This window comes from Micromys minutus (genome assembly GCF_963924665.1).
Source record: "Micromys minutus genome assembly, chromosome: 12".
Taxonomy (NCBI): Eukaryota; Metazoa; Chordata; class Mammalia; order Rodentia; family Muridae; genus Micromys; species Micromys minutus.
The window spans coordinates 918,492-937,942 of NC_137981.1; the positions used below are offsets into that span (position 1 = coordinate 918,492).

The window sequence follows — 19,451 nt, forward strand, 5'->3', positions numbered from 1 at the left end:
TTTTTAAGCTCTCTGACTTAAGTTTGTACCCATTTAGAGTTGACAAATTATGCTAGTAATATATGTTTTCTTTGACAAATTCTCGAGAATTATTTTGGTTCATATTTTAGAACGTCTCATATTTTCTGGGTCTATTACAAAGCAGAACACTATGGGGAAGTTCGAGGTGGAAGAGAAGTGCAGTGAGGTATTGTTGCAGCGAGAAGCACAGAGGAGACAAGGGGCCAGGACAAGTCATATCTTTTGTTGAAATGCTGCCAGAGACCCACCTCTTCCAACTGATTCTCTACTCACCATATACAGTCCACAGGTCTACCACTTCCTCATATAAGCAACTGCCCATTAGGCCAGAGTCCTCAAAATCAAATAATGTAAGGAAACACTGTCAAGTAAATACGGAGGAGTATACTTTGCTCATCTAGGTATTTCTCACACACTAATAGTTACTATTAACAACTGGGCTGGGGAGATAACTGTGCAGACAGAAAGCACTTGCTATGCAGTGTGAGGAGGACCTGAGTTCTTTACATATTCTAGGTATCTATTAATCAGTCAGCTGTCAGACTGTCAGGAGAGTGGGGTCTGGAAAGAGCAGCAGCTTACATGAAAGCCAGTGGGGAGAGAGGCTGGGAACCCTTTCCCACATAGGCAACATGAAACACACAGCTGAAAAAAATCCACTGTTACACAGACCTGAAAGAGGGTGCTCGTATAAGCCTTTTCCCAGTTCACTCCAGTGCTTGGGAATGCCTTTCTTTTTCTTAATGAACTGTTTTTATTTCTATCATCCTGTGATCTGGTACAACTCTTGGTCTTAGGACTTAAGAACATGGCAACATCAGTGGGTGTTTTCCAAACTCCGATCCACAGATATAACAAGATGTACAGCCAGGAAAGGTTTTCTGTTCTGCAGGCTGACTATACACGTTCCTCTGTGGTGCAGAGCTTTTGAATTTCGTCAGTTTTCATTATCTCAGTTCCTGGAGTTTTTTTCAGAAAGTCCTTGCTTATCCTATGTACTGAACTCTCTTCCTATGGCAGATTCAGGGAGTGAGCTCTCACATTAAGGTCTTTGATCCCGCACGAATAGATTTTTATATGGAATTTGCAATGTAGGTCGAGTGTCTCTCCTTTACATTTAGATATCCAGTTTTTCTTCCACCATTTGTTGAAGAAGCCATCTTTCTCTAATGAGTGTTTTTAGCACCCTTCTTGAAAATGAGATGTCTGCAGCTGTGTGGATTTAATTCCAGTCCTTGATCCGATTACGGTGATTCATGGATTTGTTTTTGCCACCAGAGAGCCATGCTGTTCTTGTTAGTCTGGCACTATGTGTGGCCGGAAGTCAGGCATTATGATATCACCAGCACATTCTTTTAATTCATGTTTGCTTTAGATATTCTGAGCCTTTTCTAATTCCATGTTTCATCAGAAATTAGATTTTTTATGTCTATTTTATATTCTGTTACTTCAGGTTTATCAATTTTAAGTTTTCTGGTGGACTCTTTAGTGACTCTTTTGTATCTTTCCCCTCTCCTTACCAAGCTAATCCTTCAAGCACTATATGGAACAAGAGTAGAGAAAGAGGATACACTCATGACATTTCTAATTGTGAAATTTAGCTTTTACTTATAATACTGTTGGCTAGAGTTTTGTTATCTTTATCCTTTCTTATACTAATGTCTGTTCCTCTTAGTCCAACTTTCTTTAAGACTTTCTTCCTGTAGCAACACTGCATTTTGTTAAAGGTTCTTCCTGCATCTGATTTACTGAGAGACACATTATGCTGGCAAGTTTTATGTCAAGGTGACACAAGCTGAACTCATTTTGGGAGAGGGAACTTCAGCTGAGAAAATTCCCCCATCCGAGGTGCCAGCCCTGGGAAGGTGGTCCTGGGTGCTATAAGCAAGCCACAGGGAACAAGGCAGTGAGAAGCAACCCTCCGTAGGCTTCAGTTCCTGCCTCCAAGTTCCTGCCTTGATATTCTGCTCTGATTTTCTGAATAACAGACTACAGCTTGTAAGACGAAATAAACTCATTCCTTCCCATGCTTTTTTGGTCACTGTTTTAGCAGAGTAGCAGAAACCCTAAGAAATGCCTGATAATTCTGTCATCCCTGGAAGGAAGCCCAATCATAGTAAATGATCTTGTTGATGAGCAGCTGCAATCAGCCTGCACATGTTTTATTGAGAAGTTCTGCAGCTGTGTTTCTGTCAGGAGACTGGCCTATAATCATATTTGTTGCCGTGTCCTTATCTGATTTTGATGTGGGTAATATTAGTTTTATAAAATGAGTTTGGTAGCGTTTCCTTCTCTGTCCTGTGGAACAGTTTGAGCAGCACTGACTGCACTTCTACAGAGCTATGGAAGGACCTGAATTCTGAACCAGCTGCCTTCCATTTGCAGATTTTTATTAGCTGGGTGAACTGGTCTCCATGCTTCCTCTGTACTGTCGCTGTCATGCACGTGGCTTATCTCTTCTTTAACTTTCTGAGATGTTCCCTTTGTCGTAAGTTGGGTTCAACCCTCTGCAGTTGGGAGCAGTTGGCACTGGAGGCAGAACGCTCGAGTTCCAAATGTGGCTGACCCTCTAGAAGGGACCCTGGCTCTGCTTCTGCAGAGTAGGTGCTTCTCAACTCCCAGTCCCCGGGAAAAAGTAGAAGTCCTTATCTGGGTGTCACCTTCCATCTTATATCCCATCCTTACACATCACACTTTGCTTTGTTCGCTCTGTGCCTTTACCAACATCTTTTATTGTATATTGGATACTGTGAATGCAGTCTGACCCAGCTTCTGAATTTCACTTTAAACCATGAAATCTTGTTCCCAAAGGAAATTAAATTATTTGTAAACATTTCCAGTTTGACTAACCATATCTGGTATGTTCTTTGAATAGCAGTGCTCTTTGGCCTGGTCTCCTATGAGTAATTGTGTAGTATTATACTATCCCTGAGAAAGATCATATTTATTTTTGGATTCACATGCATTTAGTAAACTGATATCTTCTAATTAAATTAAACCAGTCCAGACGTTCATTTTCAATTAAAGCACAAGTTAATGGGGTGCAGGTCTGGGGAAAACAGCAGATTTTTTAACCTAATATTACATGAGCATTTACTGTGAGCTTGGTGTTGCTAAGACAATACTCATTTAGCTCAAGCAACTCTACTGGGTAAGTTCTACCACTGATCCTGCTTACATGACAAGAAAACTGAAGTGCTGAGAAATGCAGAGAATGCAGACTAAGGGTCTGCAGTCAAAACACAACAGAGCCAGAATCTGGATGCCTATGATCAAGCCCCAAGGCCCACACTTCACTTCTAACAGCATCCTGTTTGTGCACAGGCTTTAAGTATGGGCTAGCCTTAAAGCTCATCTGTTTCCAACTGCCTTTGGGTGGTTTAAGCCCCCGAGGCCAGCAGAGGACAAGTTCCCCACTCCTCAAACAAATGCAGTACCGGTAATAGCCTGGCAGGAACAAAGAGAAAAATGGATATTTATAGACTAATTTCACATAGGTGAGACCAAACAGTTACTGACCCTTAAATAAATGCCATAAATACTACGGTGAAGACCAGGCTACGAACATTTTAAGAGACCAGTTGATGCATCTTAGATAACCGTGTATCTGTGTATGCCTGCCTCTTTCATTCCCTTCTCATTCAGTGATACTAAACAAATGAAATATTGTTTAAAAAATCCAAATATTGGCTCACTGGGAAACATGATGTTTGAGAAAATGGGGCACCATGTTCTTTGAGCAGTTTTGGGTGCAATAGACTAGATCTCTAGTTTGAATTAAAATTTATAACAAATGCCACTAGAATTTAGTTCACACAGTATTTTATCCATCTAAATGAGAAACACTAGATGTCTGAGCGGCAAAGGCTGCTGAAGAACTGGCATGGGGACTTCCCACACTGCTTCATTCTGTCTCCAGTGTGACTCACTCTGAGCAATGGCCATAACTGAGCTTCCCAGTCAAACAATCACATTGATTAGACTTTATAGCACGTGTTTTGTAAGTAGCAAGACATTGATGCACATCTGACACACCAACTACCTGAAATTACAGTGAAGAAGGAATGAAAGGGACTCCAGTGATTCCTGATAACGTTGGTATCTCCACGGACTAATGTGATGGTGATTAATTTTTAAAATTGTTCTTGACACTGAGAACTCAAGTTAAAAACATAAATTGCTATAACTTAAAGGTTAAAGTAAATCTTCATAATTAAGAATACTATGGAAAATAAATTTGGAAGGTTAGCATTTAAAGATAATTGAAATAGAAATTGGCCTATATCTAAATATTCAGATCATAATGGCCATGAGAATTTAATTTTATTGCCTGTTGGTATTGAAAGGATTTAGCTACAGAATGAAGGAGAAGTGAATAATTTGGCAATTCTATTCTGAATCAGGGCTGTACTTAACTCCTAGAAGTCCCAGGCAGAAAGCTGAGCAAAATGGAGGCCTCTTAGTGCAGGCATACACCCTAACAATTGAGAGGACTCAGAGATTCATCTCCTTTAGAAATGTTGTGGGCTCAGATTCAGAAAGCTGAGATGTCTACAGAGGTCGGAAGTCAGGAATTTGTATGAGATCTTCCAACTTTTAAATGTTAGTGGAAGTGATTTTAGAATGCCCAATTAGGTTAGGTTTGCCATTAAGCAAGCTACAAATGATAATGGAGAGAAAAAGTGAATGACCAAACCCAACCCAACCCAACCCAACCCAGCCCAGCCCAGCCCAGCCCAGCCCAGCCCAGCCCAGCCCAGCCCAGCCCAGCCCAGCCCAGCCCAGCCCAGCCCAGCCCAGCCCAGCCCAGCCCAACCCAACCCAGCCCAGCCCAGCCCAGCCCAGCCCAGCCCAGCCCAGCCCAGCCCAGCCCAACCCAACCCAACCCAACCCAGCCCAGCCCAACCCAGCCCACCCCAACTCAACCCAACCCAACCAACAATGAAAACTAAAACCAACCCTCGGAAAATATCATACCAATAGGGCAGGTGTTGATGTATTTGATTTGATTTAATTTTCTTTTTTAGGTATTGTATTAAATCTATATCTATCATTTATCCATCCTTATTCCACCTAATCCCTTCTAACTCCTCAATACTAGGTAGAAAAGAAAGATGGCTAAAGGGAAAAGGAGGCATAGATCTCTTTAGATTACTTCTTGCTGATTGGGCATCTTAGGGGCAAGTCCAGTCTTTGCTATCAGAATACCTAGCAATCCATCAACAGCAAACCAGAAATCCAGCAAATCCAACAGAAGAAAATAGAAGCAGCAGGAAGAGCAGAAGCAGAGCCCTCTTGGAACCCTCCATTTAAACCCTCTTGAGAGTCCCCAGAATTAAACTATCTGTGGCTGGCAAAAAGCATGGCCCTGCTAGTGTATGGAGCAAATCCTAATCACCAGCTATGAAGCAGTATCTTACCTATGTCCTGCGATAAAAACAAAATATGCACATAACATAAGTGGATTTTTTTTTAAGGAAACCAAAATTCTCACCATAGGTAGTAGTGTTTTGGGGATGGTATCTTGGATGGGGAGTGTGCTTAGCTTCTCTGCTACTTGGGATAGAAACTGTCCTTAAAACATGACTCAGTTTTAGTTCATGGAGATTCAGTGGGAATACAGTAGGTCAACTTCTGCTTCATCATTGTCAATTAGGAGGAAAATGAGAGGAATAAGAGCAAGTTCTCAACATTTGTTGGAATATGCCTGGACACTTGTGCAGTCACTAAGCATATTACAAAGCCTATATGGTTTGGCTAAAAAACACTCATTATTTTACTAGGAGGCATGGTAAGACTTGTGTGTATCTCGTACACACGGGAATTAGGGCTAAAAGCTCAATAAGGACATGCTCATCATCTGATGGAGAAGTCAGGCAGATCAATAGGACCATGCAATCTTAGGTATGCAGGTGAGTGAAGGGCAGAGTACAAAGGTCCGAGAGTAGAGAGCCCCATGACAGCGACTGGCCCAGGGAGGGCCAATCCCACAGGCTTTGCAGCAAGTAGCACTGAAGTGCAGACAGCTGCGGTCTTCACCCAGGGCTAACTATATGCCAGGCACTCCTCGAAAGGGACCTATTAAGACTTAAATCTCAGCATCTTTGCATTATGTAGACTATGGTTGAGACTCTTGCTATGTTTTGAAATATGTGTGTTTCTTTATAATTTAAAATATACATGTAATAGAAATAACAGGTTATGGCAAAACCATGCTAGTAAGTTTGGGAAGGTAGAGCAGGTCAGAATGTACTGCATACAAGTCAGGCTCTGCATCTCTGATCTACATCCATGACCCTCCTCAGCTGTAGCTAGTTTCTTTTCTTCATGACAGTGGCATATATGTGAAGTTGATACTGCTTGTCTTTTTGACTGCTTTGCACTTTATTTATCAAGGTAGTCACTTGCTAAACTCGAAGCTTACCAATTCTGCCTGGTCTTGTTAGCTAGGTGGGTCCAGGGACCTCCTGCCTGTTGGGATTTGAAGTGGCTGCTACTCCCGTGTAGTTGTTACCTGTATTCTGGGGATTTGAGGTCTAGTCCTTTTGCTTACACAGTAAGCACTTTATCCCTGACATCTCTACAACCCTATTTATATTTTATTTTGAAAGATCATATGAAGTGTTCAACTTATAAAACTTACATAAAGCTTTTTTAAGTAAAGTAAAGCAAAAATTGTGAGACAATTTAAAACAAATATGAAGCATATTCTAGAACAGGTGGTACCCAAACATGGTACCCAGCCTGACTGAAGTTTGAGAAACACTAGTCCACCAAGCGGACCTTCTGAAGCTGCCCAGCAGGCCAAGTCTTCCTGCCAGGCCAGGCTGTTGGGCTGAGGAACTTCCTCAGCTGCTTAACTCTGATAACAAGGATGACGAACCTGTGTTCCCGAGAGTCACTGCTTCTGACATCCAAGCTCTGCCCACGTTGTCCCTTTGCTTAGGGTGCTAGGTTCCTGATTCTCCCTGATTACCTGTCCTCCAAAGCCACACAAATATGGTCCCCTGGATGAATCCTGCAACTAGCCAACAAATAATTTCTTTCCCTTTTACAGAATTGGTGGCATCTCTTTCTCTCTAGTGGGCTTCCTTCACAGCTTTGGTGACACTGCATTTGAATAATCTTTTACCTAGTGGATATCAAGGAGCAAGGACATAAGCATCATGGTACATAACAAAGGGCCTTATTCACAAAGAATTCCCATAATAAATATCTTGGGGATTAAATTTATTCCTCTTTTAGGAAACATTCATGTGATACTTACGATTTTACGCTTGATCATGAAGAGTGGGATCTTTGCATGAAGAGGTGTTGAAGACACTTCCTTATGGACTGTAGATAAATACAATCTTCTTTTGATGTTCCCTAAATCAGTAATTCTGGAGAGAGACAGGGTGTATTCCCATGAATTTAAAATACATTTCCTTGGATACTCATTACAATGATGTAATTTATCAATTGGCTCTTTCTAACATGCAGATCGAACAGAACTGAAGAATTGTCATTTTCTTTCAAGAAGTAATAAAATCTCTTCCTTAAACTCACAGTGCTCACAGGCCTCCATGTGTAGATTCACTTAATATGCTAATTTATTTCATCACTGTACACTACGTTTCCACAGTCCCCCAGCCTATAAAAAAATGCAATTTGTATGAACTGGGAAACTGTTAGCCTTTAATAACCATGCTTGTTCCAGCCCCTTAAGCTCATGTTATCTTGGGACATACTGTCACCCACTAAATAGGAAAATATTATGGGTTTCTTTCCCTAAAAGTGCACCTGTCATTTTCCATAGGCTCTTAGTCTGCGAAGAGACAGACACGAAGCACCAAGTGTCTGTTTCACTTCCTAAGCACATATCTTCCAGCTAGAATTTTAATACACACGTTTACTGCTCACTATTCAGGTCACCCCACAGTGATACCAAGGACACCAAATCTGAACATCTATAATAGATTTAGACCACAGCCATGATCACAAAGATTAGGCTTGCTTCAAGTTGATAGAGGCTCATTTTATGTTCTGCTTCCTTTATGTCTCAAAGGTAACACGCCAGGCTGGAAACTCACAAACCATCCTGGACTGCTATACTGTCAAACGGGAGATTTCTTAACACCTTCACTTTTACCAGAAAATAGATGGCTGCCCCCCATCCTCCCGTTAGCAGCTTCTCTCTAGATGTATTACACACCCAGTCTTCGATAATGATCAATTTCTCAAGGTGGCATTTCATTGAAGTAATTATTGTTCACATTTATTGTGTAATTATTTTTAAATGTGGGAGGGTGTCTGTGAGTTTGATGTCAACATGATCTACATGGTGAGATCAACCAAGCCAGAGGTATACAATGATACCCTGTCTCAAACCAAAGAAAACCCCAAACCAAAGCAACAAACAAACGAACAACCCAAAATGGTCCATTCTATAGTGATTCTATGCCTCCTTCTCCCTATCCCTGCTTTACCAATCTCATTAGTTCCTATAAAACACCTATAATCTCACTACCTTTAAAGCAGTCCCTATATCATGTGGAAAAATATCTAGCATTAAGTAAAACATGAGATGATTTTAAAGTACATTCTAGACACTGCCTCCCAAAATCCATTCATCTTATACTAAAGGATAAAGTCATTTAACTTAAAAAGGAAGAAAGCTTCCCAAACTGTCATCTGAAGTAAGGAGTAAACTTCAACTGCATTAACTCAAGCGTTTCACGTGGCCTTTCACATCCATATTGTGTCTTTCCTTTACTTCAACTGTAGACAATTGACCTGAGTAAATATATTAATACCTCCATATCATTTTTAAGCATTGTTTTTATGAGTATTATGTCTTGTAGTAGTATAAAAACATAACTGTTTTAGAGACAAAAGCAACATGTTGTGGGTATGCATAAACACCTTTCTAATGGTGTGCAGGAGTGTAAAAATCAACCTCAGTGCAAGCTAAAGATCCACGTAAGACACAGCAGCACGTTCTAGGTGTGAGTGAGGACGTTTGTAGAGAGGCTTAGTGAGAGGGGAGGAATGCCTCTGGGTGTGGGCTGGAGCTGAAGCAAAGCTGGGGTCCAGCAGAACTCTGGTAGCCGTTACTTCCTGGCCACCATCATGAGAACTGGTGGCTCCACCTTGCCTTCCCTGCCATGGCAGAAGGACATTTTTGAAATCAGTGAATTTAAGTATAAATCCTCCCTCAAAGAATCAGGAAGACAACAGCTATGAGGAGCAAATATGATTAGATTAAATGTTATAATCTTTTCAGTGCCATCTCTAATAAGCTGCACCTGGGGAGGAGATAGGGACCTCAAAGACTGCAAAGGAGAAAGAGCAAAAAGAGGTGCCATGTTAGCCAAAAACATATGTGAGCCAGGTTAAGGTTCTACTTTGCTTGTGGGGAAAAAACACTGAAATTTCTACAGTTTGGCTTCAGGACTGCTGCCCAAACAGCAGCATCTCCCAACACTGGCATATGGAACGGCACTAATATCCGTGTGTTTATTGATACATTCAGTAACTGCTGGGCCAGGCTCACACAGCTGAGAAGGACAAAGTTCCAGTGTCTTGGTACATCTTTGCTGGTGGAAAAGGCCAGTGGGAACAAAGAAAGAGAAAGAACAAATGAAAGCTATCAAAAATGTGACAAAGAAAAGGTTCTAAATTAGGTAATGAGAAATTGCCTGCTTCAAACAGTGGCAACATCGTTTAGGCCGTAGAGAAAAAGGAGGGACAGGAAGCAAGAGGCTTAGGCAAGGGCCAATCACATAAGACCATTATGCCACGGTAAGGAGTTTAGAAGCTTCTTGTTCAAAGCATGGAGCTATTATAGGCCCTACACGCTACGCTTCACTATAAATGGTCATAAAATAGCTATGGTGTCTTGTTTATTTTTTATTGTCACTATTTTAATTGATGGGTTTGTGTGTTGAGTGTGTACACATCTGAGTGCAGTGTTCACAGAGGCCAGAACAGGGCACTGGGTCTGTTGGGGCTGCAGTTAGAGCCTACTGTGACCTGGCTGGCATGAGTCAAACTTTGGTTCTCTGTAAGAGCAGCAAGTACTCTTAACCACTGATCCATTTCTGCAGCCTGTCTTATTTCCTTATTAGGGTAGCATTTATGCCACTGAAACACAAATTTCAGTGTATTCTGGTAACTGTACAAATTAATTTAATTACCACTCTGACAAAATTACAGCCATTACTCTTGACAGTTCCCTCTTTGTGTCCAAGGCCCTCCCCAGCCTGTGGGGAGTTGTGCTGCTCCCGCTCCCCACCTTAGATGAGCTCCGTCTGCTCTCTTCTCACAGGCTGGACTGTGCACAGCAGACTCCTCTGTGATTCCTTCACTTGATACTGAGATTTTTAAAACACACACACACACACACACACACACACACACACACATACACACACGCACATACACAAGTGCTGGGGGTTATACATCAATTTTGTGTATACTTAGTAGGCTCTCTTATCACTCTGCCACACCCCAGCCTCTTTGTTCCTATTTTCTTATTGGTATCTTTTTAATTTCAGGTCAGCGCTCATCATTACAGGGATCTCTGGTCAAGCATGTCTATCTCAAAGTCTCCGCTAGCCCTGGCTCAGGACAATAAAATATTTTTTTCTTAATTTTTCTCCGGTGATTAATGAGGTTAAGCATTTTTCATGTGTTTTTAAAATTAGATAGTTTATGTATTTACATTTCAAATGCTATTCCCCTTCCTGGTTCCTCCCTATCCCATAACCCCTCCCCCTGCTTCCATGAGAGGATGCTTCCCTTCCCACTCACCCACTCCCACTTCACCACCCTGGCATTCCCTATACTGGGGCATTGAGCCTTCACAGGATTAAGGGCCTCTCCTCCTATTGACTCCAGATAAGATAAGGCCATCCTCTGTGACATCCGTGGCTGGAGCCATGGGTCCCTCCATGTGTTCTCTTTGGTTTGATGAGAATGGCAGGATTTGGCATTATTCTAGAGTTTAGAGAAAGCACTCACTCTAACTTCCACAGAGATGTGTCCTTAGGGCTTGGTGATTTGTTCTCAGTGTTCAAGAATAAGATGGGTAGACTTCTTTAATTGGAGAAAGACAAATCAGCCATCAGTACTGGTTTTAGTTGGTTTGTACAAGTTAGTTTTCAGTTATGAGTTTATACTAGCTAATGCCAACTAACAGCATTAGAAATAAGTCACACTGATGGAAAAATGGCTTAATCACTAATGTGCTTGCTGGAGGAACACAGGACATGAGTGTGGATACACAGCAGCTGTGGTTGTGCGTCTATAATCCTAGCCCAAGGTGGAAGAGAGCACAGATCAGCATATCCCTGGAGCTTGCTGGCCAGCCAGTCTGGGTTCCATGAGATCTTATCCCAAAAGACAAGATGAAAATGACAGAGGAAGACATGCACCATCAATCTCTGGCCTCTACACATATGCACACACATGCACACACGTGCTTATGTAGACATTTGCATCTATACGACACACACACACAGAAATATGGCATACTTGTTCGTTTCAATCACTTTGAAGCAAGAATTTCTGACTTCAAATCCTGCTTTACATTGCATTATTCGAACAACAGTGGGAAACCAGTAAATCTCCATGCTTTACTTTCTTCACTTGTAAAGTGTAGATGGTGAGAAGGGTCTGTTTGAGTGGTCGGGATCTGTTAGAGGATAGGGAACGGCCTGGAGTGGCCTGACACAGAAAATCCCCAAGGCTAACCCTTACCGAGCTGTATGTCTGTGGGTTATGTTATAAGCTCCGTGAACTGGGGGTTTTAAGTTTTCTAATAACTAAGTTTAAGTGGATCATTTATGTGTAGAAAACTCTATCAGTGACCCATCTCATCCTCCAAAATTTGAAGTGTGAATACTTTGAATTTTAAGTCATGGAATCTTAGGTCCTGCTACAATGAATTTATAGCTTTGTTTTTTGTTTTTTAACAGTACAGATGTCACCACAGGCTGCTATGCTCAGTGTGTTCCCTGTATGTTCCGGAGTGCTCCACCTGCTTACCATGGTTATTACAAAGATGATTCGGGAGTTTTAATTAATCTAGCTGAATTTACTTGATGAGCTTCTGCTTTTAAAACCTACCAAAATTATATGTTTGCTCTTCTGTTTACTGAGCTCTTCCTCAGAGACAAGCACAGGGCAGATGCAGAAAGCATGTGCTCTAACGGGGAAGAGTAAGAAATAAAAACAACTCTAGAGTGTGTCATCCCTTAACAAGTGCTATGAGAAAATAGAAACAGAGAGTGACACGAATGGAAAGTATCTGTCACTTAGTAAGGTATCTCCAGAAGATGGCATTGGACAGAGTGGAAGGTGGGAATCACCATCTACAGGAAAGGACAGACTTGATAGAAAACTCCACAGAACTGCAGGAAAACACAAAGAAAGCGTTGCTTCTATGCCACAGTACATCTTTTCCTGCACCCTTTATGAGCATTGAGAGGTGACTCAGTGAGCTGTGAGGCTCAGTGGGAAGTGTATAACAGGCTCCACCCAGCATGAGCATCTCTGCACAGGGCTTAGGGTTCACTTCACACAAAGCAGATCTCTTATACCTAGCCACTGTGGCTCTGACATTGGAGAGAACCTCCGTAAGATCACATGCCCAGCTAAGGACTAGGCCTTGCAATGTGACAGGAGCTTATCCACTGTCTGCAAAAATCAATATGCAAACCTTCCCCATCTCATAATCAAGAGTCGTTGGTTTCAGAGGAAAACAAAATCATGTGCTAAGCTTAAATGGTTCTAAAAGCAAGCTGAGTTGCTACTTTAAAAAAAATTAAAATTAGTCATTCATGAAAGAAAGAATATGCCTCATGTGACTACTTCAAAGCTTCATTATGTGAGTGAGCTTTTTTAGGGCGATTTTATTGCTGTCAGGAAGGCTGCTTGTAAAGCATCTCTTCACTTGCAATACAGGCTTGATTCCTACCACTTAAAACCTCCTGTGACCTCACCAAAAAGAGGAAGAAGAAACAGAGGCATTACACCTCTTGTACCTAAAGATGCATTAAAAAATACGAGTAAGTTAAAATGCAGCTACAGCCTCAAGCACTCCTGGCTAAGGGTCAGCAGCAAAGTAGAAAAGGTAAGGAGACCACACCGGGGAAATAAATGGGGAGTCGACAGGAAAAATCAAGCTAATGTGTGATAATATCCCAGTGATCAGCAGGTACATAGATCTCACGGCTATGGTCATTAACCACATTCATTCCAAACTTAACGTCTAGATTTGCAAACCACTTGAAAAGAGAACTACTTTTCAATTCAATCTTCAGTTCATTTTTATATCATCATCTCTTTCACCCTGGCAAGCTCAGTAAGAGCTTGAGTGAATAGCAGCAACCTTGGGGGGGGGGGGAGGAGCCACCTGTTCGGGGGGGTTTCTTTGCACTTCCCTTCTCTGTGTGTGGTCCTTTCCAGTCTTCTGGGAACGCTCACTTCAGGCCAGGATGAATTTACAGAACTGATGCCACACTTCAGAAGACTCAGTTCCTTTACCAGAATCTTTTTTCTCGAAGCCAAAGTGGTTTTGATGACTTAGATGTTTTTTCCTTATTATGATCTAAAAGTTACCATCTTTAAATGCACATTTTAGGCCTAAGCATCCAGAAATAGTGAGATTGCAAAATGATATATTCAAAGACACATGACCATGTTTAGGTCTGTATTAACATGGCTACAGATTGATATTTCAAGGCAGTACAAAATAGTTCCATCTTTATCTGGTCCTTTCAATTCTGTACAGTTACCATGAGGACTTTTATTTTGTCAGTTTTCTCTGTATACTTTCTATTTAAGTTTAAACTCACTGAGCACTCTTCACCCTGTTTAGAAAACAGGAACAATTCTGCCTTGTACAATTTACTGGAACATGATATAGCCTTTGCTCCTTTTATTTTTTTCGTCATCAAGGGAAGCTAAGGCAAGAACTTAAGGCAGGAGCCTGAGCACAAAGCACGGGTGATGCTCTCAGGCTCCCATTCAACTGCTTTCCTTCTGTGGCAGGTCGACCCGTGCTGATGGTACAGTCCACAGTGACCTGGGCTCTCCTCACCTCTGCAAAAACAAAAATGCCCAACAGACATAACTACAGGACAATCTAATGGAGGTACTTCTTTAACTGAGGTCACTCCTTCCCAAGTATATCTAGTTGATGGCAAGAGTCGCCTTTACTATTAAGTATGACATACAATTTCTTTCCTCCATCCTTCCCTTATCCTACTTTTTGGAGTATTTATCATGAATATATGTTGGGCTTCATCACAGTTAATCTGTCTGCACTAAGGTGGTTGCAGTACAGACTTCTTTCTTTCTCCCAGTAGGGCTTACCTATCTTCAAGATTATGAAGAAAATAAACACGGCCACAGAGACCAGAGGGATATGAAACTATCAGATACCCGTGAACAGGAGTAAAGAGACACTGGGAAGAAACGCTATATATAGAAGTAACAGCTAAACCTCAACCATGTGATCAAAGCATTAACAATTCTACATGCCAGAAGCTTGAAAACTCCACATATAATGAACTAAAAACAAGCAACTCCTAAAAGGCTCGGAACCCCACCATGGAGAGCTAAAACCAGAGACAATACCAACATAACAAGAGGAAAATGATACATTGTGCGAGAGCTAAAACCAGAGACAATACCAACAGTAACAAGAGGAAAATGATACATTGTGCAGAAAGGTTCCACATGTGGATTAATAGCTGATTTCTCACCAGAAACCAGTGACATCAGAGGCAGTAGGAAGATATTTAAAGAAAAAAAAATCTATCAACCTAGGACTCTGAATTAGCAGACCCATTACTGAGAAATGGAAAAGAAACCAGGACATTCTAATACAAACAAAACTGTGAGAGTTTGTTGCTAGCACGCCCACCTTGAATAAGGTGGAATCAGCTGAGAGAGGGTTGATTGCCCTATTAGGGAGGCTCTGGGCAGTCTGTGGTTAGCTGAGGTGGGAGTCAGCAGTTGAGCAGCCGGCTTCATATTCTCTGCCTCATGACTTTGGACAGAGTGTGATTTGCTGCCTCTTTGTGCTTCTTTGCAAATCCTCTGTCATGAAAGACTGTCCCTCAAACTGTGAGCCAACATTTCTTTCCTTAGGCTGCTCCGGCAGGTGTGTGAGCACAAGGAGAAAAGAAGCAATACAGTAGCTCTTCCAGCTAACACAAAAGGGCAGTGTCCAGAAACTCACATGCAGGTGAGAAGATGTAAGAAAATAGACAAACACAGAAAACAGTGCAAATACATTTGCTGTAATGTCCCCCCTCAGTATTCTTAAGAAAAGTCTCTGGGCATGGTGGTTGCATGCCTCATGAGGACCAGGTGGAAAGATACAGATTTAAGGGGAACTTGGGCTTTACAGTAACTTCCAGGAAAGCCTGGGTCACACAAGGAGATTCTGCTTCAAAAACAACACACATACACACAATTCAAAACCAAATTTTTCTTACATAGAACAAAGGAAAGCATAAATGGTAATTATAAATCCGAGTTCAGGATTACAGCAGAGTAATTTGTATAACAATAGCACAAAGGAGACAGAGAACACAATAGTTTTTAATACACCACTGAAATTAATACTGCATACGATTGTCATAAATTGTGATTTTGTAAATGTAGTCTCCAGGATGTTCAGAGGAAGCCAATCCTCCCAATATCTTTTTCTTTGGGGGGGGGGGGTTAGTTTCTGAAACCTGTGTCACCATTGATTTACCTCATCCTGTCTGTGGTACCTATGAGCACAGTCCTCAGAAGTTCAGACAGCAGGTTTCATGTACTCTGTATGGATGCACACTGTGCTTTCTAGCACTCACTGTGCATGGCAGTCTTGTGCTGTGCACGCAAGGATGAGGAGACTAGAAAGTGTGAGGCATTATTTATCTAGGGCGTCGTTCTTTATGACCTACGACCCTCACTGGCTTGTCAGTTTTAATTGTCTTCACTTCTCCCGACCAAAACTTTTGTTTTCCTTAGAGAAGCTAGAATTGTATGTGATTTGAGCACTTAGCAACTTTCTGTCTCTGGCAGAAGAGTTCAGGTTACAGACATGGTTTGTCAGGGACTGCCACTGAGCTTAGCCTTTGTTGTGGAAAGTAATCTTCTAGCTCTCCAGCTGTTTGTTCCTAGTTGCCTGTCTGTGTGATTGACTATTCTGTGTATGTGAACAGCACTACCTTAAACAACCACTTTTCAAAATTTATTAAAAAAAGGTATTTGGTGATAAAGTATATTTTTAACAAGCCACACACCAGTTACATCCCACAAACTCTGATTTATTAAACATTTCCAATTGTCAGGAGTTTAAAAAACTTGAAAATTTTCTATTTCCCAAATGTGGAAATAATGAGTTTCCAACAAAGGGAAAATAATCTGTCAGATGTTCTTAAATATCTTGAATATTTGGTGTTTAAATATTTTTCTTCCCATTTCTGCTTTCCTGATTATACCACTATAAGTAAAGTTGGCAATGTATACATTCTCTTGTTCTATTTTTACATGATAATCTCACACCTCTTTAAAGGGATGCTATTTCACAAGTACACACACAGACACATATGGGAATATTCATTGTAATGATGACATTAACCAGAGGTAAAACTTAGAGGTCTACCATATGGATCTAAATAAGCTAAACCATGCCAACTTCAGAAATATATGGCAACTATTAAAAAGAATGAGGCAGTTTCCCATGTAGCAAGGTGGAAAGATTCCCAAAGACAGGTGACACAGAAAGCATCTCTGTCACCAGGAAACAGTGTGCTGGGGTGTGAGTGCCAGGATTCCACCGTGGATAAAAGGGAGGTTTGGGGTGTCACAAACATGCATGCTTAATCTCTGGAGCTGTTCACAAACATATTAGTACCTGATCTTGTGGAAGGACATTCTATCTTTCTTATTAGAGACATGTGTATGTGTATGTCTGATATGTATTGGAATGGTTTAAGCCCATAAAAGCAAAGCATTAATGCTTAACTATTCATTTGAAAGAAAATACACTAGAAATATTAGCAAGCAATGTTGGAAAAAGGTTCTTTGTTATCTGAGAGTTTGAAGTCTTTGCAGACCATAGGAGGGAACCCCAGGAAGGGCTTCTTCACCAGGCCCAAAGCCATGTGAGAATCGATAGACTGGCCTTCGAGCTGGGAACACAACAATTTACTTATAGTGGCTTATTGAGTACTTAGCTCAATAGGAGCGGACATTTTGTCAATATAATTCTAATGGATGCTGGGGGGTGACAGTTCAGCACTATAATATACAAACTGGAAGGCCATATGATAAAATTTATGTGTCTCTAGAGTCAGAAGATGATCATCTGTAGTGGATCTACAGAAAACCTCAAAGCTTGTCTTACGACAGGGCTACTGGCTGTTTACGGTAACACTACAACTGACATTTCCATGTTCTTTTATTTTGCCACCTTTTAGAAAATGAAAGATGAAATTAGACAATCTTCCTTATGATTGGATTAGGCTGGAAACTTATCAACACAAGCCCCTTTCCCATTAGGTTAAACAATGGAAGAAACTGGATAGCTGAACAAGATTCTACGGTCTACAGTAAGTTTGAAACATGGAGGTAAATTAAGTCCTTTGGCTCTGCAGCCAACTTCTAAGTTTCCCCACACAAAGCTACTGTTTCCAGTGCTACACTGTGCAGGCGCCCCGTTCCTCTGACTGTTCAGAGAGACAGCAATCTTACTCTACAGTTAAAGTACAAAACAGCATCTTAACATTTGATTTCTTCTTTTCCCCTTCATGTAAACTGGATCTACAAACTATTTTTAAAATATTCTGGGACGAATCACAGTATGAATTCAACATGGACATGGTGCTGAATGTCTATAATCCCTGTCCTTTGGAGGGAAGCAGAGGAAGGTGGAGCTCTGTGAGTTTGAGGTTTACCTTGTCTATATAGTGAGTTCCATGACAGGACCACAAAGAGACAAAACAAAAAACCAAACTAAACAAACACTGAAAACTAACGTGCATTTAAATAGCTTCTAAAGGTCTTTAAATGTGGGAGCTCCCAAGTTCTCTTTAATACAACAAAATGAAAATTTATTTTTTCACAGGGACCACATCTACTCTGCCCTATTTTAAATGCTATATGCATGTTGATAAAGTTGATTTAGATCTCTAGCCACAAGCTTCATCTTGAACTATACTGTTTTCTTGACGGTTTATCTGCATATTTCTACAAACCATGTAATGCACTAAATAAAAACCCCACAATTAATTACTGTGTCTGCTCCTCAGCAGCTCGAATAAGAAACCACGATCATTTCTGATTCATATCTCCTGCTTGAAGTCTGCTAGTTTCAGTTGGACCTGCTCATTTCACAGGCCAGATGCCATGGTTTTTCACCTACATAACTTCCCAGTCGTTCTTCCTTTGCCCATTCCTATCCCTGTTTCCCTCAAACCACCAGCTTCAATGGCAATCAGAGTAGTCGTCTTCTATAAGCACAGCATGAAAGTAATGTAACTCGTAACTCAGTGGGCCTCATGCAGACACAAGAACAGAACCTAGATTCCTAGCTCACAGAGGCCTATAGATTGCCCAGTCTCACTAAACAGGCCTCATTCTCAAAGCTAGCAACCTAGCAGGAACAGAATTTACTTCCAGGGTTCAAAGGAAGAGGTTATCATGAACTGATGTACGGGAAGAGTTGGGAAAAAATGAGAAAGTACAGTGAGGCATCCCCCAAGTCCTAACTGGAAACCATTCCCATTCTCAAGTCTGGAGGGGTTAGGGATGATACTTAACTCACTGTACTATGCTCCCACTGGAGGTATCATAGACAGACAACCTGAAACAAAAAAAAAAAAAAAAGAAAAAATGTCCCCAACTCTCCCTCCCCCTTGCCCTCTAACCTCTGAGCATCTCTCGCTGTCCTGAGGTTAGAATGTTTCACTAATTAAGTATGATATGAGAGGCTGGTACAGGTCACCTTCCAGGCTCAGAGCATGAGACAGTGGCCACTGAGAGGTGAGAGTAAGGTGGGTAAGCAGAGCCTCAGCAGGCATGCAGAGCCCACGGATGCTCCTGCTCGTCCACTCAGCCCTCCGGATCCAAACCGGATGTGTTCTTACAACACTTCCCGGCCATTTGCTTTGTGTGAGTGGCCGTACCACCCATTCACCACAGCACTCGTTCTTCCTAATCCTTCAAGTCTTGCTTTGGGGTCACAGTTCAGTCTGACCTGCAACTCACCATGCAGCCAGGGTGACCGCACTCCTGACCTCCACCTCCCAGGGGTCTTCATGTAAATCCTCATACACAGAACAGTCTAAGAACCGCCTTCCCAGTCCGTCTTTGTATCCTGAGCACGTGGCCCATTGGTGGCTACTTATTTTTCCATTTTCTTTTCCAGAATATTAGGGCAG

At 41.5% G+C, this 19,451-nt stretch overlaps 1 protein-coding gene across 1 annotated transcript in view; it reads right to left on the reverse strand.

The window, feature by feature from the left end:
* CFAP20DC (CFAP20 domain containing) overlaps positions 1-19,451 on the reverse strand; it is a gene marked incomplete at both ends in the record, with an annotated part of 221,166 nt that overhangs the window by 139,620 nt on the left and 62,095 nt on the right. The window contains one exon of the mRNA XM_080926402.1: positions 7,289-7,403. Within this exon, the coding sequence (XP_080782528.1) occupies positions 7,289-7,403 (115 nt within the window). The remainder of the gene's footprint in view (positions 1-7,288; positions 7,404-19,451) is intronic.